This window comes from Xenopus tropicalis, chromosome 6 (assembly GCF_000004195.4).
Source record: "Xenopus tropicalis strain Nigerian chromosome 6, UCB_Xtro_10.0, whole genome shotgun sequence".
In the NCBI taxonomy this organism is placed as follows: Eukaryota; Metazoa; Chordata; class Amphibia; order Anura; family Pipidae; genus Xenopus; species Xenopus tropicalis.
This window is the reverse complement of record NC_030682.2, coordinates 89,285,364-89,309,729: the sequence shown is the minus strand read 5'-3', so window position 1 is coordinate 89,309,729 and position 24,366 is coordinate 89,285,364. Positions and strand designations below refer to the sequence as shown.

General features: G+C 37.2%; 1 protein-coding gene across 2 annotated transcripts in view; it reads right to left on the bottom strand.

The window, feature by feature from the left end:
- LOC100491712 (collagen alpha-1(XXI) chain) overlaps positions 1-17,194 on the bottom strand; it is a 49,621-nt gene extending 32,427 nt beyond the window's left edge. For both annotated transcript variants that reach the window (XM_031904425.1, XM_031904426.1), the window contains exons 1-9: positions 17,048-17,194; positions 12,831-12,949; positions 8,449-9,009; positions 4,511-4,676; positions 4,055-4,280; positions 2,636-2,809; positions 1,827-1,904; positions 1,224-1,235; positions 1,056-1,130 (exon numbers count right to left, since the gene is read on the bottom strand). In XM_031904425.1, the coding sequence (XP_031760285.1) occupies positions 1,056-1,130; positions 1,224-1,235; positions 1,827-1,904; positions 2,636-2,809; positions 4,055-4,280; positions 4,511-4,676; positions 8,449-9,009; positions 12,831-12,924 (1,386 nt within the window). In that variant the 5' untranslated portion in view covers positions 12,925-12,949; positions 17,048-17,194. The remainder of the gene's footprint in view (positions 1-1,055; positions 1,131-1,223; positions 1,236-1,826; positions 1,905-2,635; positions 2,810-4,054; positions 4,281-4,510; positions 4,677-8,448; positions 9,010-12,830; positions 12,950-17,047) is intronic.
- Positions 17,195-24,366: the final 7,172 nt, after the last annotated feature.

The window sequence follows — 24,366 nt, the reverse complement described above, 5'->3', positions numbered from 1 at the left end:
CATCAGAAAAGTCAATTTCTTTGCCATTCCGCAAATTTTTCAGCAGTTTTGTGAATTTTTTGGCAATCAAAATGGGACAGATTCACTCATCACTAATGCACTGATGTTTTTTTATGAAATAAAAAGTGGAACATTGTGAAGTTCTAAACTGCAGACTTGGTTAACACAATCATGTTACAAAGAAAACAATGAATCTGGATAAGTCACATGATCATCATCAGATTAATGACTGAGCAAACCTTGTTCCTGTGGCATTATGGGCACAAACCCCAAACAGCCCCACACAGGACCAATATAAAGCACTGCTCTATTACAGTAGCTTCGCCAACAGAGTTAGCAGATTTGTAGCATGGACATGGAGTGTTGATTTTGATATAGGACTTTTGGAAGTGTGCCTGGTTTTCTCACTAGGATTAATGCACAATACTGACAATATATTCATGGTGGGAATTCACTCAAGTGGCAGACTTGGTAATAACGTCTAAAAGTAAAATAGATCGACATCCAGGGTAACTTTAAACAGAAATCCATCTGTTATATGCACAACAGAGGTTTTCGAAGTAAATGGTAACAGTGCATAACAAATTAACAGCAATTCACTTGGTTATTCCTTAACCAGCACAGGCTGGTTAACTAGCAGACTGACTTCACAGGTCTTGTACTTTGCCGCCAAGTCCGACTCCCACTTAAGTAGTTAGCCTAACAGATTTAGTTTTGAAGTATCTCCAATCTCCCGCCTTCAAAAAAGTACCTCACACTCCCTCCTTCTTCCCTTGGCAGAGAGCTCCCCTCCTCTAAGAGGTGATATCACTCACAGCAACTGCACCAGTTATTATATGCTGATAATACCCAGCCTCTCTTATTCTCCTCATATGCTGGGTATCATAGAGCATTCTAGGATATATGTAACTTCCCTCTAGAATTTTCCAAGACACTGTGCCACAGTATAAAAATGGGTCAATATACTTTATATAAAAAGATAAGCACAGTCACTTGCATATATTACACCATTTGGATTATATTATGTCAGTAAAGTAAAATAAAATATTGCTTACCTCTGGCCCTGGAGCCCCGGGTGGGCCTTCAGGACACTGGCATATTGATATAGGTTGTTTTCGTTCAAGAGGGCACTGTCATTTGTACACAATACAACAATTAAAATGTTAACATGCAAAAATGTGTTTAAGTGTGGGAAATTAATACAATAAAAATCTGCTACTTACCCTTGGATCATCCTGCCAATTAAAACAAATAAATGTTATTGTAATAATTGTACACACCAATTTTACTCAAGCACAATGTAAGTGTTCTTGCAATATAAAAATATCTTTCAAGAAGAGCCAGTTCATTTGATCTGTTTGGATGGTTATGTCTTGCTTATTAATACCAATGCAAAGCACTGATGTCAATTCTAGCAAAGAGGAGGCATATCCAATTGGTAAACAATATAATCTATGCAGCACAGTACAGGATTACAGAAGGGCCATACCTAAGGGCGAGGACAGATGAAGCGTAAATCTGCTTCTCTCAGCCCTGCGCTTTTCTGTCCTAAAAGTCCTCACCCTAAAAGTTACTGGGCTGCACTGTCATTTTCCTAGCCTTCCTCGTAATACCTGCAGATAAATAATGTGCTTCAATGTGCTACAAGTTGAAATTGCAGATTAGTCAGGTTAACAGTTCACTCTCTGTACCATTTCACCAACTCAGCACCAACTGGGATTGTGGCAGTCTAGCAGTAGGCAGCTCTCCTCCAGCCAATATGTACTTTCCCACAGTGCAGTGCAAAAGGAGAGATGACTACTATAACAAAGGTTTATGCTACTCACCACAGAGTAGATTTCACAGGCTGTCTCGCGCTCACTCTGTTCTGGATCACAGTACAGTCTTAGTTTTTGTATTTCCATCTAAACATAAAGAGAAATGTTCTGAACAATCTAAACATATAAACATACGTATATTGCTTTAAAAAGCATTTAAGGCACCCAGTTAATTAATGTCAGCCAAATGTGCATAAATATTATAGCATAGAACTTCTGATTGCATAACATGTTACCTCTAAAGCTTTATTTACAGTAAGCCCACACACCTTGCAGTAACTCTACCACCAGCATATGACATGAAAAATATAAGCAAAAAGGCAATTTTTCATTTCTTTAAGTGGATTTAACAACCTCCGTTGCCTCCGGAAGAAGCTACATATGGCAAGCAGGCTTGTATTTATTAAAGGGGAACTCCACCTAAACACAAGCTTTTTAAAAATTAAACATAATTTCAAGCAACTTTGCATTATACATCAACAAAAAATATGCAGTCTTTTAATACATTTTAATGTAATAATATGGTTTGGAACAGTTACCTAAGCCTAACTCTCTGTTCTCCTGCTGGTCTGGCTGACAACTTTGAGACTCAAAAAAAAAATCACAGTTCAATGCATTGTGGGTTATGTAGTTCTTGCATGATATCCGCAAGATGTGTAGAAGTTGTTACAATTGGCATGTATCAGAAGTGACATCACTTTTGCATTATCCATTCACAAAAGTACACAATACTGGGGGGAAACCGCATTGTAGTTAAAAAAGTATGGTGACTTTACACAGATTGCAACTTTGTTAATAAGCCCTATAGCGATACTTACAGTTACTGTTTCATCTGTCTTCCACTGTTTTGCCACTTGTGTTTTGCCATTGATGAAAATTGGTCCAGTTTCTTCAAGGGGATGGCTCTGAATACGTTCATCATCCAGGTACAGCACTGTGTATTTATTTTTCACAACAATTCTCAGCTGGTGCCAGTCTTCACTGAAAACATCCTAGTAGAAAATATAAATATACAAACTTTTATACTAAGAAGCCTATTAAAATCCGATATTGCATTTTTTCTGTGATTCGAGAAAATCTGAATGAAAAAATTTGGCAGATAAAACCTGGAGAGCTTCTTTTTACTGTAAGCAAATAGCAGGTATAGTTTAACATTCAAGTTATGTTATTTTTGGCACTGTTAATCCTGAATCTGTAAAATTTTGATTTTCTTTGCAACTGATGCTTTTCGTTGAATTCCAATTTAGGGTTTTTTTTGCAAATATGCTAGCAATCAAGAAAAGAAAAACCATATCTTTTCTTTATCTTTCTACTATTTACTTTTTAAGAATGTATGTAAACCATTGAAATGCTTCTTCAATAAAAAAATTCAAGTTACAAAAAAAAGAAAAGAAAAAAACAAGTTTAATTATGATTCACAATTGAACTGAAAAAACATAAGCAGAAGAAAAGGTACATCACATGGGGTGGTGCCAAGTGTTAGGAGCTGGTGCTCCGGTGGTTACCTGTGAGGTGTGAGTGATCCTCTTCCTCCTGTTTTCTTTATTCACAATCCAAGAGCTAATGCATGTGCAATAGATTGAAAAAGCCAGTTTTTCTGTCCTGGGGTATAAGGTAAGTGATTACAATCACTGGGGGGGGGGGGGGGGTGCCAAACATTATGGCACCCCTGTGTGATTGTACCTTTCCTTCTCCTTTAATTAAAAAAATACCCAATACATCAGCTTAAATCCATGCAATATTAATTGCTGTCCTTACCCAATATTACCCAATATTTTGTCTGATGAAGGGGCCTTAGAGCTCCGAAAGCTTGCAATGTATTCCTATTGTTAGCCAATATAGCTATCATTTCTACAATACTCTTGTATTTGTGTTTTTTATTATTCTTACCCAATATTGGGACAGATTCGGTCTGATAAGAAAAGCTTATGTCATGGTTCATTATGTGATTATGCAAGTCTATGGAGCAATATGGAGCTGAATGATCATATGTTTTACCAATCATATGTCATATGTTTTACTAATACATTTTAACCTGTTTAATAGTTTAAGAATATCTAGAGTGACCCATTGATTTCTTTCTTTTAAAGGTGATGGCATATAGTTATGTTTTACCACCCATGCTATAATTTGGAAAATAGCTTCGTGTTGAAGTCATTGTAAAACTAAAATAATACATTACATGAAGTACAAAAAAAAACCTACAGAATATTTTCAGCAAATATTTATCATCTTACCTTTAGCCTCGGATCACCAAAAACAACAACTTGGGCATCTGTATTTATCTTCACTGCAGTAAAGAGCACTGATTTATTTATCCCATTCAGAGTTACAGCTGCCTGTACTTCCCCAGCCTTGGAAAATATTCTCCAAAGGTCAATAATCTGGTTGTTCCCAGGAGACTTCAAACGTATGGTTGCCACAAACACATACGTTGGCGGAAGTCCTTCAGGAAATATGTCTCTAAGAAAAAAATGCTATTTATAATGAATAATGAAGGAAAATCACAATGCTGCAACTGCCATCAGCTGTACTTTCCTAAATAAGTTGCTTTGCATTTTCTAGGATATATTTTCAGCCATACTTGAGCTTCCTTTTAGCTATACCTCTGCAATTATGAGTAAACGTCAACAGTCTTATGTATCTTTACTCTAAAACTCTTATATCCTTCATGGATTATGGCACTTTGTTACCTTGTATTTTCAGTTATGTCCACATTGGATGTAAGCAGGTAGGCTTCTTCTGAAGCCAAAGAACCCATTACTAGTTGACCTTTTGTGTTAATTTTCATTCCAACAAGAAGTTCAAACCCTTTTTCATCACGGGAAGCCACCGGAATTCGAGTAGGACATACTGACTCTGTGGGAAATTAAGGGAATTTAAAACCATTGCCGAATCAATTTTAACTAGATTTTTTTCAGTATTTTGCTTGCCAAAAATCATCTCAGCATTAAAAGGAGCACAAAACGCATGACTTCTTCATGACATTCAAACCTTCTGCTAGTACAAAACCCATGTTATAAAGCTTGCCTTACATGCCTGTTAAATGGCATATATTTTGCTCAGTTTATTTATTTAAAGGGAATTCCACTTTTTCCGTACTCTAAAGTAATTTTTTTTTATTTCTTAAAAGTCAGGCTTTTGGAATAAACCAGTTGTGAATTTTTCATAATGTAAAATAAACATGCTCTGCGCAATGTGTTGCCTCAAGAATTTGGCATGATCCTTGATGTTTATGTCTAGGTTCTGCTTTACATGTGTTGGACTGATGGCTACTAATCTGAGTTCTGTATAAAGTAAATTATTCTCTTAATGGGATTTAGGAAAAATGTCTGTGGAGGACTAGTTGAAGTTTAATCTGGTAAGGAGTTTATTGGTAAAGTATTTAGGCATACAGCCCTGACATTACTGTTAGTATCAGCATGTGTATATATTGGCCTATGTTGGTGGTTATAGCCCAATGACATTTGGATATGGCAACATTTTTATGGAAGATTCATATTCCTCTATGTCTCTATGTAGAGACATTTTATCTATTGTTAATATCACAGTACCCTATGAGCCTAAGTTTAAGCATGCGTGTGGAATCCTGTTGCTGACTGACTGTGTCATTTAGGATTTGTTCCCTCAAATCTGATATAGTTTCTGTTTATAGTCCAACCCTGTAGTTTCTGCTTACACAGTGTACAGTACATTGGGACAAGAAGAATGTGGGTATCATGCCTGAATGTAATAAATCTATGCAGGGGTGGGCCAACTCCGCCCACCTCCCCGCCCCCACGAACGGCGCATGCGCACCATAGCACATGAGGAGGAGCAGGGGGGGGCGGTGCGATTAGATTGGTCATTGCCTCCACTGCTAATGACAAGCAGCGGAGGCAATGACAAAGTAGCACTAGGGGTAGGCAGGAGAGGTACCTCCAATCGTTGCGCCCTAGGCAGCTGCCTCTTCTGCCTACCCCTATTTCCGGCCCTGAATCTATGTACAACTTCAGTAAGCAGACATAAATTACTTTCTAAATGCTGCAGTTAGCCTTAATATGTGGTGTTACTGTATTGCTAACTACAAACAGCTTGACTCTAACACTCCTTGCTTTCTCTCAGAATCAGGAATCTTTACAAGGAGCAGCTGCAGAGGCTGAAATGTATATAAGAGTAAGAATTATTGGAAAAAAGTTTTTAATTTTCACAGAATTGCCATATAAGAAGATGATATCGAACTGGCCTTTACATACCTTCTACAACAATGTTATTCCACAAAGATATTGATGGAGTCTAGCTCCCAGCATCCTCCTGGGAACTGTAGCCCAGTGATATAAGGTTTGGATTCATAAAGGAATACTGTCCAGTATATGTTTATTGTCCAGGCCCAGTCAAGTGAACACAAAGGAATATTCCAATAGGAATATTACCTGCTCTGTATGCACCCATTGAATAGATCCTATCTACAGACCACCTTTAGGCTGATGTCCCATGCAGAGATTTGTTGCCCATGATAAATCTCTGCTGCTGCAGGCGACTAACCTCTCCTATATGCCACACCACCGACAACAAAAAGAATCGCCGGTGCAAAGGCATTGCTTCGGTTTTCTGAAGTTGCACAAAATTGCCTGCAGAAGGAAACTTGTTTTGCGCTCAACAGTATAATGTAGATTGATTGGAATTTGCAGTAGTCAGGAAAGTGGTTTCACAGAAACAGAATTTTCTATACCTTCTATAAATCCAATCAATCAATCAATCAATATTAATGAAACTGATATTTTGGTTGACTGAGCCTGCAGATTTGTTATCCCAGAAGAGCCACATGGTTGGGATATAGAATCCCACAGAATGTTATGGCTATAGGCATTGATAGTATATTTTTTCAATACGATTGAACAACATTGATATCGATTGAATCAACTTTACTGGAATGATATGCCTTTTAGTATGATCCTTAAAATTATATCTATGGAGAACTCACTGATTCAATGAATACTAAATCATTATTTGCTTTAGATGAATGTTACACAACGTAGATTGATTGCTATCAAATATTCTATAACCATCACTAATAAATCTACTCCATGGAGTTGTGCTGTATGTTACTGAGTTACAGGAAGGTACCAGAGTTCTCTATAAAAGTGCTTGTTAACTTAGTACTTTTTCAAAGAAAAACACAAACCATTCCACTGTTGTGGTTTTTAAGCACAATGATTGTCCATGGGTAATTGTCTATTCCACAAGCAACAAAGTGCCTGAAAATATCTATTAATTCTGAAGAATGGGGATTTCTATTACCTGTGGACAACAAAGTGCTATATGTATAACTAATACTGATCTCCTGGCTATGAGAGCTGATCATCTGAAACTAGTTGCTGAAGTCCTGAGTTCTGTGACAGGCAGTGCTATTTTAAACCCGCTGATTGTTTATATATCCTGCGCATTGTCCTCTCCTTCTACTTTTTTCTTTTTTTTTTAATATAAAAGAAATGGTAAATATAAGGGCCATTGCGACTGTAGGTATCTTTGTGTGTATATTTATGTGAGTACATATACATCATATTTAATATTCAGTAATACTACAAAGGAAGGATTTGTTACTTTGCTGTGTTTAAGGCCAAATCTATTCACAGTGATATCATTTATTTGTTCAACCTGAAACATTTTACATAAGCAAGACTTGCCCATATTGGTTTTGGGGAACTACCAAAAAATGATGGTATTGCCAATGCAGACACATACTGAAACAAAATACTCAACCCAGAGCCCAATTCTGGAAATTATCAACAGTCCGGTTGACTAAAAACAGACGTTCCTATAAGGATTTCTGTCTGCTAAGTAGAAACCAAATTCAGAGACTAAAATGTGCTAGATTTTTTGTTTACTAGAAAAAAATGTCAGCGATCAAAGAGGGAGTGTATTTGTTCATGTTGGTAATTTTTATCGCAAGAAATATTAACATAAGAACAGCACAACCACCGAAATACAATGCTAGAATCATGTTTGACCTGACAAGATTCTAGGAATTATTAAAAAAGGCCCCCAATCACAAGTGCTACAGCACTATCTGCACAAAATTGAGTCCCTTAGTGCTCATTCAAAAAGATCTGCACTTTGAAGTCTGGTTACTTGCTGCACTCTGCATTTACCACCAGATTAAAAATCCACTAGCAATCTGTAAAATGGGTAGGGGTGGTGAACGCCTATGTGCCTCCCCCTGTCTGACCCTCATAAGCAGCTCTGCTGTATGCATGCAACACAGTATTCAGAAGGATGATGGGGTCCTTGTGCCCCATTCTGAAGTGTTGATGGCAGGGCAGTGTGCAAAGTGTAGAAAACATGGTGATTGCCCCACCCTCTGTCAGTAAAGAAGCCTTTCTATTACAGTTGTTTGAAGAAAAAAAATCTATTAAAAGACAAGTAATAGCAAAAAAAAAATGAATTAATTGGTTTGACATGCATTTAACTATAATGTACTGCTACTGTCCACTTGTAAATCGTTGTGTGTTTGGTTCAGACAAACTTTACAAGTGTAGAATGATCTCAGTAAAAGAACATGGTTCAACATGGTTAAGTCTGCAATTTACATTGCTATTATTCATTAGTAAGTCATCACCCCTTACTTGCAAAGAAAGAGAGATTAACTTACCTTCACAAATCTTCTGTCTCATTGTTTCCTTAATTCTGTCAATGGTTGTATAGTCCTCAGCATAGAGCACATAGTGAGTAGAGGGCATGTTAGCTATTGCAACCAGTTCAGATTTTGTTATTTCAGATCCAACTCCGACAGCAAACAAAATAATACCCTGAGCTCTGGCACTTGAGGAAATATTAACTACATTATCTTGAGACTTGCCATCGGTGATGACAATTGCAATTTTGTTTTTGGAGACATTCAGCCTTTTAGAAGTAGGAAAAACTTCTTCGGTGGCAAATTTGATTGCACGTCCTGTATTAGTATTTCCTCCCAAATATTTAATACTTTTCAGGGCACTTAAGAGTTGCTGGTATGAAGTATTATGCCCAAGAGGTATCTCCAGTTGGGGAAAGTCACTGTACTGTACCACTCCCACCTGAGTATATGAGGGACCAATATCAAAACTGCTTGTTATATTCAGTAGCCAGTTCTTGGCAGTATCAAAGTCTTTGTATCTGACACTCCATGATCCATCCACAATGAAAACTAAGTCATTCACGGCAGTTCGGCATCCTATAAAAGATCAGTTTTATAAATCTTAGCAAATAGGTGAAACTTTAACAGCATACTGAATGAGAGATATATTTTAGCTTTAACATATTAGATGTTAATTCCCAATATTATCTGTCTAGTTTTGGAATTATTATCAAGTGCTTAAGTGATAATAGCTACTCACTTGAATCCAAAATACCTCAACTTGGACTCCAGTTACCAATGTCCTTAGATTTGCTCAGTATTTACATTTGCTAATTTAGTTGGACTTAACTACAGAATAACCAGTGACATTGTGGTCTCTAGACACTAGACACTAGAAAACTAGAATTAAAGATATACATGCACATTAAAGGAACCGTAGCATCAAAAAATTCAAGTGTATAAAAGAAATTCCAATATAATGTACTGTTGCCCTGCACTGGTACAACTGGTGTGTTTGCCTCAGAAACACTACTATAGTTTATATAAAGAAAAATGTTGTGTAGCCATGGGGGCAGCCATTCAAAGGAGAAAAGGCACAGGTTACATAGCAGATAACAGATAAAACATTATTGTATTATACAGAGTTTATCTGTTATCTGCTATGTAACCTGTGCCTTTTCTCCTTTTTTCCAACTTGAATGACTGCCCCCATGGCTACACAGCACGTTATTTAAATAAACTATAGTAGTGTTTCTGAGGCAAACACACCAGTTTTACCAGTGCAGGGCAACAGTACATTATATTTCATTTACTTTATAAAGTTTTCATTTTTTGCTGTTACTGTTCCTTTAAAAGTTACCTATAGGTCACGTTGATCATTTGTAAGTACCGTAATTGTTATTTGATGATTCAACACCTGTTTTGCCAACCTGACTGTATTTTTTTACTTTTCTTCCAACCAATGACAAAATTACAAAAACATCAAACATTAGTTTGGTTTGTGAAAAACAAACCACAAGAAAAACGTTTAAATAGACTTAAATAACGCAAACAACATCGCGTCTTAATTAACGCAAGTATCCTATAGTGAATTGTGAGTTAAGTCGCAAAAAATAAGAAGCAATAACATTTTTAACACATGCTATAATTTGCGCTCATTTTAACGCACTTTAGTAAATCAATGCTATAGTCTTAGGGGCACATTTACTAATCCACAAACGTCCGAAAAGCGTCCGAATACGTTTTTTTCGTAATGATCGGTATTTTGCGATTTTTTCATAAATTGTCGCAACTTTTTCGTAGCGTTACGACTTGCGCGAATTGTCGCGACTTTTTTGTAGCTGTCGCGCCGAGTACGAAAGTTTTGGATTCATTCAAGCTTCAGTATCGTGACTTTCCTTGGGCCAGTTTGGAGCTGCAGAGTGCTATTGAGTCCTATTGGAGGCTTCCAAAATCATGCAAAGTCTGAAAGGTTTGCCCGCCGTTTACGAGTGTTCAATACGAAAAATTTGCGACAATATACGAGCAAATCGTAACGGCTATGAAAAAGTTGCGACAATTCGCACAAGTCGTAACAGCTACGAAAAAGTCGCGACAATTTACAAAAAAGTCGTAATGGCGACGAAAAAGTCGCAAAATGTTTGTTTCCAATCCGAATTTTTCCCATTCGGATTCGTGGATTAGTAAATGTCCCTTAGGCTCTGAGACATGGTTACATGTACCTGTCTGTAAGTAGAGTTCTTTGGATTATGTACCCATCAAATAAACTACTAAAAGGACAATTTCATATGTCTCTATTCAGCTACAAGTAAGCAGCTACTAATCTTATACTGTATATACCTTAGACAAGTCCATTAAATCTCCTTGTGACACTTGAAATTTATACAAGATTATAATTTAACTCTCTGGGCCTGGATAATTCAATGTGCTGTGTTCAACTCAGTGTTCAACTTGTGTTTTTATTAGCGCATCTTTTACAATATGAATTTTTTTTATTTTACAAGGATAATTAATAGCAACATCATGGGTTTCATGGCTGTACATCTAATCTTTTGAAAGAACCCAACAAACCTTATACTAATTGGTGTACTTTTTATTTGCATATAACTTATAAAACTGGTAATTAAGCAGGTAACACATAAATTACATAGAGGATACAGTAAGCCCATCCTTACCTATTATCGCCCCCAGCAACTAGCAAATGAATTTATATGCTAAGTTATAAGATATATATGTTTTGGTTATACGTTAACTAAAAAGAATAAATAATTACGAATGGAACTGCAATGTTCCTCACAACTAGACTTTCATGATTTTTTTGCACTGAATGTATAGTTGTATTGGCAAAAAAAAGAAAAACTTGAAATTTAGTTACACTAAAGAATGTGTGTCCAAACTTTAAACAGTATAAATTAATTTCCTGAATGCTACATTTCCAGTAACATAAAAATGTCATCTGGTTCCAAAATTTTGGTAATGTGTATGCTTTAATATATTGGTACCAGTCTTGATCTTGGACACCAAACATCTAAATATTCATGAATTATGTAATAGTAGAACTCAAAGGGCATGCTTTAAAGGGGCACTATGCCCATCATGGGTACAATGAATAGGGCTTGTGCTGAACATACATTGCGTCTATTGTTTTTGTAGTAACCATGTAAAATCTATGGTTTTCATTATTTCTTGAGTATAGTGGAGTATCATTGTACAGTGCATAATGGACTCCTGCTAACAAAATAGTCATAGCAATGAGGTAAGAAGAGGTAAGGGAGGGATTGTATACTGTTAATTTAATCATCTGCCTTGCAAGGGTGAAACATGGAGTAGCTTTAGTTTTCCTGCTTGTCCAATTTACCTTAAAGAGATACTGACACCAGAAATCAAACTTTCTTTTTACAAATCAAATCTTTCTTTTTACATTTGTCATTACATTGTCTTTGCATGCTATTTATAATTTGCCACAAAAGTATTTGCCGGATGCTTTTATATTACCTATCTGATCCCCTGTGTTCCTCTAGGAGAGGGTATGGCATATTTGTGCAGCAGTAGTCCATTAGCATTAGAAGCTGTAACTGACAGGTTGAGAAGGGACAGTCAAGTTGGCAAAACAGTCAGGTTTAGGAACTTCAAGTAACAATTACTTACAAAAGCAGCCCTATTAGAGAAAAATGAACAACATGACCTCGTGTTTTTTGTAAATTAAATTTGTATCGGTTTTAAAAAGGAACTTTTGACAGTAAATGATGCTGATCAATTGGTACACAGAACATGTGCAGAAATACATCACCATATGTCACACATATGTCCTGTGTGAGGAAGTTTATCAGCATTGTAAGTTTAGAAAAGTCCTATAACCAGGAGAGACAGATTAGGAGGAAGTACAGAGAGGTTTGATTTCTGGTTTGCACTGTCAGAAGAGATCATAGTGTATACTTGCTTTGTACTTTCCTAATGTAGGGTCTGTAGAACAATATTATGAATATGTGAGTAAAATATAGTGATATGAGTATTCTTCATATCTAGCTGAGTTTTTCTTCAATAATTTAGTTATTTAGGCATTCACACAGAACTATATCTAAGTCGGCAAAACCTTTTCTCACTCTGGAAATAATGAGAACAAAAACCTAAAAAACATGGCTGCCTAAGAAACATGGCTGGGAACGCTGTACTTACTGTACCAGCCCTGGAACTCAGCAGCCCTGTAACACTAACAATCCATGCCTTTAAAGTTGGCATCAACAACTCTCCATCCTCTGATCTTGTTAGACTACCTTTTGCTTGCCAGTAACACAGTACATTCCCAGTGTGCTCTGGGCTGTGGCTGAGAAGCTAAGCTTTTGTACTGGAAGCTGACACTATAGCTATGAAATTTTATAAGGTACCCCAAAAGGATTGCCAGGAAGAACATAACATACCAGCTTGTGCATCATTATTAACAAGTTTTTGTCCAGGAAATAGGTATGGCAGCAGACTCATCATAAATATTCTATATATGCATGTAGGTCTCATGTTTTCAATTTCTTTTGCAAATGATCTGAAACAAACAGAAAATGCATATTTACTTAAAGCAACAACTATAAATAGAATCTATTCACTGCAGGTTACAGATATATTCAACAGCAGGCCTGGACTGGCAGTTGTGGCTGCTATAAGATGCCATAGACAGTTCCTATTTAGTGGGCTGGTGTGGGTTTTTTTGGCCCTTTTTGTAAATACTGTGATTTTTTTAGCACGGTGCCATTTTAGAAGGGAGACATATTCTAGAGCCTTGTTTTCAGACGTTGCCTTTTCTTTAAATGGCCATTCTTAAATTCTTAAAGCCTTATTTAGGAACTGTTTATAGGGACCATCTATGATATTTTAAAAGCATATTAAACACAAAGATGTTTGGGTCTGATGCAAGCATATATATGTATATGTATATAATATCTCATTCCAGGAAGCTTGCAACACAGTTAATTGTAGTTTCCTTAGTCTGTAAACACATGCCTGTTAAGTAGCAGTTTGTAGAAAATCAGTTTATTTGGCAAGGCCCTTAAACTTGCCCTGAACTCACATGATTGTATAACTAGGGGGGCTATTTAAAAGTATACATCATGAAAATCAGCAGAGCACAGCCTTACAAAAAGTTTTTTTTTGGCCACATGCACTTTGTGAACACACCCCTAAATACCACACCAATTTTACCAAAATATACCCCAGACATTCCAGTATAATTACTACAGAATGGATAATGACCATATTAACCCCAGACGATAACATAGATAACAGGGATTTTAACCCTAGACATGCTAGTATAATTGCTACAGAAATTGGATATCAGCATATTAACCCCAGTTGTGCCAGTATAATTACTACAGTAAATGGATAATAAGAGTAAATGGATGATAAGAGAAGAAGTAATGAGAAAGTTGGCTAACAGTATTAAATTAGTATTAAAGGCCTTCTGAGGGTTAGATGCCAAAAAAACACAACAGAACATCATTAATAATGGAGAAGAAAACAACAAAAAAACAATGACATGGACTACTGAATGCAGTAACTGCCCACTATGTCTCCTACTTAACTACAGACACAAATTAATTCTTCAAAGGGACTCCGCATAACAAGCATATTAATGCAAAGCCCGTGTTTTGCCCATAATGCAACATATTCTCTAGAAAACCAGGACAATGGTTGCTGAGCGCAAAATAGTATGTGCCACAACATACACGTCATTTACCCATGAAGAAAGAAATGTGTTCAAAATGGTAAAATGCAAACAAATGCACCACTGTTTTTTCATGCTGTTGCACCTGGCATCAGAGTGAAACTAGAGCACAGCTATGAAGAAAATCTGACACTTCCAATTCATTTCTATGGGCATGTTTACCAAACAGTAAACCCATTGATAAATATGCCCCTATAAATCCCACAGAAATATGCAGTGGCATTTTCATTCTGGCTTGCTTTAATAAATAAACCCCCATGTCTCTTTAAATGGCCACCCTTATCTATAGACATTTATAAATAATTGAAATTATGTACTTATGTCTTGTATCACATCAGGGTTAGTAGAGGATGTTATGCACACAAACCTTCATAACAACATTAAGTGCCATGATACTCTTTGTATTCCAGAATTCCAAACAGGAACTTAAGCAACTAGTCAGCGCATGTAACGGCCCAAAGGCTGAATTACTGATTTGTGCTTAAGTGTAATGACTTAGGAATGTAATGACTGATTTCATATCATTGATAGTGTCACAGGCCATCTAGCTTTCTGCTCCTGAAAACTTTTAACATAATAAGAAAACTCACCCAGAGATAAGGGCAGATTTACAGTATATGAATGGTGATTGATAGAGTTCAGTGTGAATGTGTCTGAAGATGTGCCTGAAGTCATACATCAAAATGAATAATGAGTTATACATCTAAATGAATAATGAGTTAAATGTATTCTGAATCTAAATTCACCTTTTATATCCCCAGGGTCACATATCCAAATATGTGTATTTGCATAGCTGAAACCACACTCTAAACATTTAAAAGAGCCCAATTGTGCTAAAATGTATAATTCTTTACTATACAGAACTTTATTAAATACAGTATTTCATTCCGAAGATGAAATGAAATCTATATAATATTTACTAAAGAAAATTACATGGATATGAGAAAAACGAAAGCACTTATAATTAGATACTAGCAAACCTTTTTGCATGGCACAGTTTCATGGTGAAATTCGCAGTTTGGCCATTGGTGAAAATTTCCCAAATCCGTGCCAAAGTTTCATCAAGTGGTCTTGTTGCCTTCCACGTTAACCAGTGGGAATAGAGCCCTCTCCAGCCCATGTTTGGAGGAAAATGGCAACATGACACCTTTTTTTCTATGAAAAACAGCTATAGCATAGTAGGAAGGTGCCTCTCTAAGGGCAAGGTAGATGCTATTGCAGAGCTGAACTGCAGCTTAAGGGCAATCTTATTTCACCTTATTGTTGACTCCAATGACAGGGCTATGCCTTTGAAGTCATGCTATAAAACTTCCCTTCCGCAAACCATGTACAATGTGATAGGTGTGGATAAGCAGATATTATCAAGATCATTAAGAAAAAAAGGATTGAAATAATGTTTTGCACTTTGCACAATGCCTTTGCTGTTGTAAATGAGTCTTTACACTGGATGTATCACTTAGTAATATGTGTGCTAAGATAATATCTGAAAAACTTTTTAAAACATTAATTTTGTTCTATGATGTAACATGGCTTTTAAGCAAATATGTTTTTAAATATAAAGAGACCTAAAAAATTGCCATTGCAAGTGCAGTGAGCTGAGTACAGATGCAGCAATATTGCAATTGACAGGGGGTGTTGCCCCTGGTGTAGTTGTGGATAAATCCATCAAATTAATCACCATTGCACACAAACTTCCCTGGAAATCACTGGAAATCAGGAGCAATTGTGTTTTCCAAATCTAGTTGGCGTTACTCCTGGTATTTGGTGTCAAGAGTGACACACGTGCCCATTGCATTCACTGCAAGTTGAAGCTGCACCTACGAATGGGGTGTTCCATGCAACTGACTGTGGGGAAAATTTCACAAATGCACTTGTGGTTGTAAATTACCCCTTAAGCCTTAAAACTACAAGACTGGACCAGCTGTTTTACTCAGAAGGTAGTTTGACTTCCCTAATACGTTTCCCAGTTCAGAACTTCCTAAATTATATCTCCTGGCATCCTGGCACACATACAATAATATCAAAATTATTGGCCATTTTGGGTTGTCGTAAACTTCCTGCAGAATTATACAAACTAACAACTTACACAGGGTAGTGTAACAATGTAAGGAGCAAAGTTTGCTACAGAAACTTCTGAGGAATTTAAGGTGGTAAGTAAAGGGCGCTGCTGCACCTTGTGTCTGCCAGCACTCTGTAACTTGCATGTCTGATCAATACTTACATTAGGGGGCAGAATAGAAGTCACCCACCTGCCACCTCAAGCCTTCCCCTCATGAATATGGTGCTGCCGAATGCAAGTATGCCTATATATATGTTGGTGAAGAGTGGGTCTTTGCGCTCTGTTCTTGAGTCCTGCTTGCAGTGTGGGACAGGGTGCAGAAGTGCAAAAACAGGTCTGTTTATGCCCATGTTTTACACTTTGCACCATGCCCTGCATTTTGGAAATGAGCCCTATGGCATTAATTTTCCACTCTGAGATACAAAGCATAGGTAGAAACATTTATATACTAGCCTGCTTTGCAATAGTTTTATTACAACAAAGGCAAACTACTGATTTGTTGCTTGTTTTAACAGGCATCACCATTGTTTCATCCCTTGTGATACGAAGATTACAATTATTAGCAGACATTTGTTTTATCTAGCCATCACATTATTCTAATCATGGCACTGTTACACTTGTCTCCATCTGACTGGCATTTTCTGTACCAACATTGATTAATTCGGGACAGAAAAGTCCAATATATAATGAATGATGGAATCTAGACAAGCAGAGCAAAAATGATTCAATACAATGAATCAGAGTGATTTGTTAACCTTATTTAATTTGAGAAGGGTCTCCAGTTTTGTCTGCTTAAAGTATTGCATTCATGTGAAAATCAATTAAAAATATCTTTAGAAAAACATAATTCCAGCTGCACTTACCTTTGTTAAAAAGAAGAACTTTCTTGTAGCTGAAAGGTCCTTGAATGCAGAGGGGTTAATCAACCTGCGGGTCAGGTAGTGAAGGTGTAGCTGCTTAGGAGCTTCAGAGGTGAGTCTTGTTTCTCTGTACTACATCAGTCTAAAACAGAAGCCCCTTTCTATAACATGCACACACACTGCCTAACCCTGATGTCACCACTCACAAGCAGGAGCAGCTGTCAAACCCAGCCCACTGTGTGCATGTTATGGGCAAGGTGCTTTAAAATAATATAATCATAGGTGTTTCCCGGGGGAGCAGGAAGTGGAATTTGGGAAAAACAAAAAGCAAAAGATTATGTTAAAAGAAGCCAAACTTTAGAGAATATACCAACAAAGGGGTTATATTTTCAGGGAAAAAAAGGCTATTGGAATTTTACCTTTAGATAATATAAATCCAGCTAGAGTGATTTTTTTCTTCATTTGAAGTAAAGTTTACTCAGCAACTTAGACAATTTTCTTCTTTTCTATGAAACCATTTACAAATATTAAGCAGCCTTAAGCAATGTCATATTTACTCTATATTGCAAGGTTCAGGTTAGCTGGGACCATAGCCATAGCATAGTTTTAGCACCACCTAAATTCGATGCAGCTTGAATGGCTTTTATTATGAACAAATAAACCACTTTAGCACACTTGTTTCAACATAGGATTATCAGTCTTGCATCAACACAGTTTGTTGTATAAAAACAAAAGATGTCCAGCAATAACTGCATTACAAGCCTAAAGTTCCAGAAGCCTCTGTAAGGGTTCCTACTCACAAGTGCTCCCCCAATGCTTTTGGGACCTTTTGGGTTTCTCCACTGGGAACTCCACTGCGCTGCTCTGCTTTTTTAGCTCAAATTTTTAAATAGGGGTACCTTTCTACATAACAGACTATGCAGGGAGGGAGAGGTAAGTGGAGGGCCGATGGAGGGCAGTTAAGGGGGCTGTTGTAGGTAGGGGGATTTAATTTTCCTTTAAAAAAATCGAATCTAAAAAACTAAATTGAATAAAATGATGAAAAAACTCAAATGCATTGAATTTGTATCATACTAATCATTTTCAATGAGTCTATAAAATCTCCAAAAAGTTTTAAAAACTTGAATTGAAAAAAATCACTTAAATATCCCCTAGGACAGCCCCCACTGACTTCATGAATTTGCAAGCTTTTTTTTATTTTTAAGTATTTTTTCGTAAAATGGTGTCCTTCATTCCCTGCAAAATTCTTAGTAATAACTGATAATAATCGTGGCACCAACAGTTTACAGTGGTACATAATACATTAAATAATAAGTTATGTAAACAAAACTATTATTAACAATGATTTATAAGGGAAAACCATGTTCTGTAGTGCAGTACACTAGAATGTATGCATCAAACATGCAGATTTTAAAAAACAAGTGTTAAAGGAGAAGGAAAGTCATTTTGGCATTTTACTGCCAATAGACTTGCCACATTAGTGCCACCTAGAATATTTATTCTGCCGAAACCATTACCATACCTGAGTAAACAGTTTTAGAAGCTTTCTCCGTTTGCTTAAGATAGCAGCTGCCATTTTAAGTAGCTTCCTTCTTGCTCCAGCTCTAGCGTTATATCTGAGAACACACATCCCTAAGAGAGGGGGGGGAGGAAGTTCTTAGCATTCTGGTGGGAGCAGGAAAGGGGAGAGAGGTAAGAACTGCGCAGACTCTGGCCCCAGGAATTAAGGATGTTTCTGAAAGAGGAAATGAGACACTGAAACATGTTTACCAAAAAGAAATCCTGTGTTTCTTTTGATAGAGGACTCAGTGCAGCATTACTGTAAAGTGCTTATGGCTGTATTTACATAGACCTTTTTGATAAAGCTTACTTAGTTTTTACCTTTCCTAAATCCTTCTACATATTTGAAAAATTTACCAAAAAAGAAGTCTATTGTCTTCCTTATCATCGCCATTTCTTGATGGCTGATACATTATACAGCTTTAAGAAAGGGCTGGATGACTTTTTAGCAAGTGAGGAAATACAGGGTTATGGGCGATAGCTCTTAGTACAAGTTGATCCAGGGACTGGTTTGCCATCTTGTAATTTTTCCCCCACTGCGGCACATTAGAGAGGCTTCAGTTTTTTTTTTGCCTTCCTCTGGATCAACTAGTAGTTAGGCAGGTTATATATAGGCATTATGGTTGAACTTGATGGAAGTACGTCTTTTTTCAACCTAACTTACTATGTTACTATGTAAGTCCCTCAGTTTCAGTTTACAGGGGGATAGGAATGTATATTGTAATCACCTTTTCAACTGCAACCAATTAAAGGAGCTGGCCAAACCTTACATAGCCAACGTGTATTACTGATCGGATGTTATTGTGTGCATTGTAAGCCATAGACATTGCTTTTTATAGGTATAGAACATCCCTAGCTTATTTAAATATGAAACAAAATCACATTTTCTCTGCAGTTTGACATTTTAATTAAAAACTTCTGGAGCTCAAATTTAGCTTTTTTAACAACATAATATCCAAATCTATTGTGTTAGTTAGTCTTATTGTGTGTGTTCATCTGTGCTTGTTTTTGGTCTACAAATGGATCATAAGGCTCTACTTTGCGCATTGATGGAACAATACACAGCGTTCAGAAGTCCACTAGATCCTAAAATCTACAGACACTTCCAGTTCCTCTTGTACTTTGGCTCAATTAACCTAAAATATTGCAGCTGCAAAGTTTCTAACTTTGAGGCCCCAAAATAGATGAATAAATACATATGGGCAACAGTCCTTTCCTGTTCTTAATGATTTTCTATGCTTGTTTATGCATATCAAGCATTGCACTAAGTAGCAGAATTGATTATGATTGCTTTTGTGTTCCTCCTTTTGTTCCATACCTCGAGTCTTAAGGTTTTTACACACGGATGGTTTTTCTTTTTGTTTCCTGTTTCATTGCGTTTTTAGACACAACATGATGCATATTCTTGTTCTTGATGTGCTTTATTCACTGCTCCTGTAGGGAGAAGCTGGCAGTGGATTTTAGCCACTCCCATAAATTCATGAAAAACATAAACTAAAGCTTGTAAACTCTTTATTTATGCTCGAATCTGTGCAATTCACTGGTGTTCTTTTTAGTTAATGTGTGAGTTTCCTCTGTAAAAGAAAATAAGTGTGTAAAAACGCATTTATGCATTTATATGGGTATTTTAATGCACAAATACAACTATAAAAAAAGGAAAAGAAAAGGGATCACTAAGTAATTAGAGGGTTGGTTAAAAAGCTGCTGGTAACAAAACATGTATTGCCTTAATATTGACATTTTAACTTTTAAAACATTAATGTCACATGAGAAAAGTGGCTGTTTCCCAGGCATTTGTTTTCTTATGTTAGAACGAAAAAAAAAATTAGGCCTGCCCTTTAGATCAAAAGACAATATTATATTTTTAGGAACTTATATAGTACAGGTATGGGATTAGTTATCTAGATTGCTTAGTACCTAGGACGTGCTATTGTCAATGCTAAAGCCTATGGCATTGGCTTTGCCCTGCTAACACCACAATTCAAAAGTGAATGAGCCCTAAGCACCAGGGACATCAATACTCCTACTGTCTTATTATAATAGAGAAAAGGGAAATCAAACTTTTTTGTGACACATTTTTTTATGTTAGAATAAAATTTGTGTTCTGTTATTTTGTTTATAAGTTTAGCTTACAATCTAAGTGGAATTACTCTGCGAATTACTCTACAAGGCACTGCGGAAGGTAACAACATCATTTAAATAATACTTTATCCCTTCACATTCACTAAAAACTTATTAAAACCCAAGTAGCTAGAAGGAGTCTCCAAAGAGCCCTCTATTAATTACCTTATGGGAACCCAATTTAGTCCTTCTACGATTTTGACCATTTGGATTTGCGGAGTAAAAATCCCTTCCCCATAACTTAACTTTGTACCTTCTCAGCAGTAGTCCAGTCATGGAATTCCAGTCTGTCTCTGCAGTGGTTTATAATGGGATTCTGGTCCATTTCTGTAGTAGTCTAGCAACATTATTTTGTTTACGAATTAGGCATGAGCAAACTTTTTCATGAAAGCACGTTAGAATTTTGCCATGAGGTCTGTTTCACCAGGCATCAAAATTGAAGGATCAAATAGCTCTTCATCAAGACTGATGCAACTCTAACATCTGTGCTTAAAGATTAACTTGTGTGCTCACATGTTTCTGTCCTCCTTTAGAAGTAGCCATGCAGTAATTTCTATGTTTAGTCTCAAAATAGCCAACAGCAGTTCCTGAAGTTCTCCTAGCAAATCCTGCTAGGATCTCTCAGATAATACAAGTGTAACAAGTTGAATTTTGGACACTCGGCTGATGCCTCCATGCCTGATTTAGTTTTTGCAACATCCATATCTTTGGAGACAAAATATAATTCTCTGAATTCCCCTGCATCAAGATTGACTCAAGACTGACTTCTCTTCTCTGATAAAGCTGTGTCAAGATTGATTTGGCAACATCCCTTGAGTCAAGATTGGCCTTTCTGATATCCATGTGTCAAGATTGATGCTGACCGGACAAACTGCAATGTAATTTTGCTTTCCAAGTGACTTGCACTTTGTCAAAATTTCACAAATTGAAATGAATCATAAATATGAATCATGAATCCTCAGTAACATGACTCTGGAACACAGTTAAACAAACATACAGTTTATGTTTATTTAGCCCTTTTCTGCTGTAGCCAAGAGGACAGTTGGCAGGTAGGTCTCCACACAGACCCATACATTTAGACTGCTCCAGTATAAGATACTTCATAGTTACATAGTTATAGTTACATAGGATTAAAAAAAGAGTCCATCAAGTTCAACCCTTCCAAGTAAACCCAGCACACACAACCTATACTTACCAATCTATACACTCACATACACAAACTATATATACAACCACGGGCGGATTTCTGTTTTGGGCGCCCCGAGGCCGCCCCTGTCGGTCGCCCCCTCCCCACCCATGCGCATGCGCGAAAGCGCCCCCAGTGCGCATGCGCGAAAGCGCGGCCCCCAGTGCGCATGCGCAAAAGCGCGGCCCCCCCCAGTGCGCATGCGCAAAAGCGCGCCCCCCCGTGCGCATGCGCGAAAGCGACCCCATCAGTGCGCATGCGTTTCTTAAAACGCCCATACGGAGCAGTGGGGAGAGGTCCCGACTGCTCTGTATGGGAGCCAAATTTAAATTTTTTTTTGCGGCGGGGCGGCATGCCGCCCCTAAACTTCTGCCGCCCTAGGCCCGGGCCTTTGTGGCCTCTCCACAAATCCGGGCCTGTATACAACTATTAATATTAACTGTAGATATTAGTATCACAATAGCCTTGGAACTCATTCCGGCCCCTCTTAAAGGCATTAACAGAATCTGCCATTACCACATCACTAGAAAAGGCACTCCACAACCTCACTGCCCTCACCGTGAAAAACCACCTACGCTACTTCAAATGGAAGCTCCGTTCCTCTAATCTAAAGGGGTGGCCTCTGGTGCATTGATCGCTTTTATGGGAAAACACAACACCCCCTATCAACTCATTAATATCCTTGTTAAGGACTGGAGCCCAAAACTGCACCGCATACTCAAGGTGAGGCCTTACCAGGGACCTATAAAGAGGCAAAATTATGTTTTCATCCCTTAAGTCAATACCTTTTTTTATATAAGACAGCACTTTATTTGCTTAAGTAGTCACAAAATGACACTACTATCAGTAGATAGTTTGCGTTTATATTATTTCTACCAAAATGCATAACTTTGCACTTGTCCACTTCGAACCTCATTTTCCAGTCTGCTGCCCAGTTTTCCAATTTTGTAAAATCGCTCTGCAAAGCGGCAGCATCCTGCATGGAACTTATAGTTTTGCACAATTTAGTGTCTTCAGCAAAAATATAAACAATACTCTCTATGCCCACCTCCAGGTCATTAATAAACAAGTTAAAAAGCAAAGGACCAAGGACAGACCCCTGCGGTACTCCACTTACAACACTCTTTGTAATCTATCCTTCAGCCAGTTCTCTATCCAATTACAAATATTATGTTCTAGGCCAATATTCCTTAATTTGATCATTAACCTTCTGTGAGGTACTGTATCAAACACTTTAGTAAAGTCCAAGTAGATGACATCAACTGCCATTCCAGCCTCCTCATAAAAGGAGACTAAATGAGTCTGGCAAGATCTGTTACACAAAAAACCATGCTGGCACAAACTTATAGTATTGTGAACTGCAATGTATTCAAGTACCCTATCCCTTATTACCCCTTCCAAAAGTTTTCCTACTACAGGCTGAAAACGGGATCCCTTTTTAAATAACGGCACCACATTAGCAATTCGCCAGTCTTTCGGCACCATGCCAGACCTCAATGAATCCTGAAAAATTAAGTGAAGAGGTTTGGCAATCACAGCGCTCAGCTCATTTAATACCCTGGGATGAATCCCATTCGGTCCTGGACCTTTGTTTACCTTTACATGTTTATGTCTCTTTTGAATTTCCTCCTGAGTGACCCATGCGTCAGTAGCTAAATTACTAGCTTCATTTTTTTACTATTCACATAATTAAAAAATAATTTTGGATTCTTTTTACTCCTAGCTGCAATACCCCTTTCCATCTCTATTTTAGCTTGCCTGCTTAACATTCCCTTCTTCTTTCACTGCACCCTATAATTTTTTAATGTCCCTCAATTTAAAAAGTATCACCCTGTATCCTTTGTACCTTAAATAAACTTCTCAAGACATCCGGTTTTGTCATTCCAACAACTGGAATGATGTTTGGGAGCTGCTGAGTGGATGTGGTACAAATATTCATCAATTTATTTCTACTCTATTAAACTGCTTTGATGAATGTGTTAATAAAATAAAAGGCCACAGGCAACTGCAGTTTCACTGCCAATGTTTTCTTTCTGGTGCAACTTTGAATGTGCCTTTCTTTATATAGGAAGAGTTCTTGACATGCAGATAAATTAATTGAGTGAATAACATTCCAGCCAGCTGAAAATTTCAGTTTTTCTCATTTATGTAGGACATACTCCCTGCTCTCAGCTCTCTGAACCATACAGATGTCCCACAGACTGAGGAAATAATATTTTATCCTGTGATTGGCTGATGGGTCCATTATGAATTATGTGTCTGCCCCAATTCTTCTGTCTAGAAGCAACATATATAGAGTTTGCACTTTTACTACACCATGGGGCACATTTACTAACCCACGAACGGGCCGAATGCGTCCGATTGCGTTTTTTTCGTAATGATCGGTATTTTGCGATTTTTTTGGAAAATTGTCGCGACTTTTTCGTTACTAATACGATTTGTGCGAAAAAACACG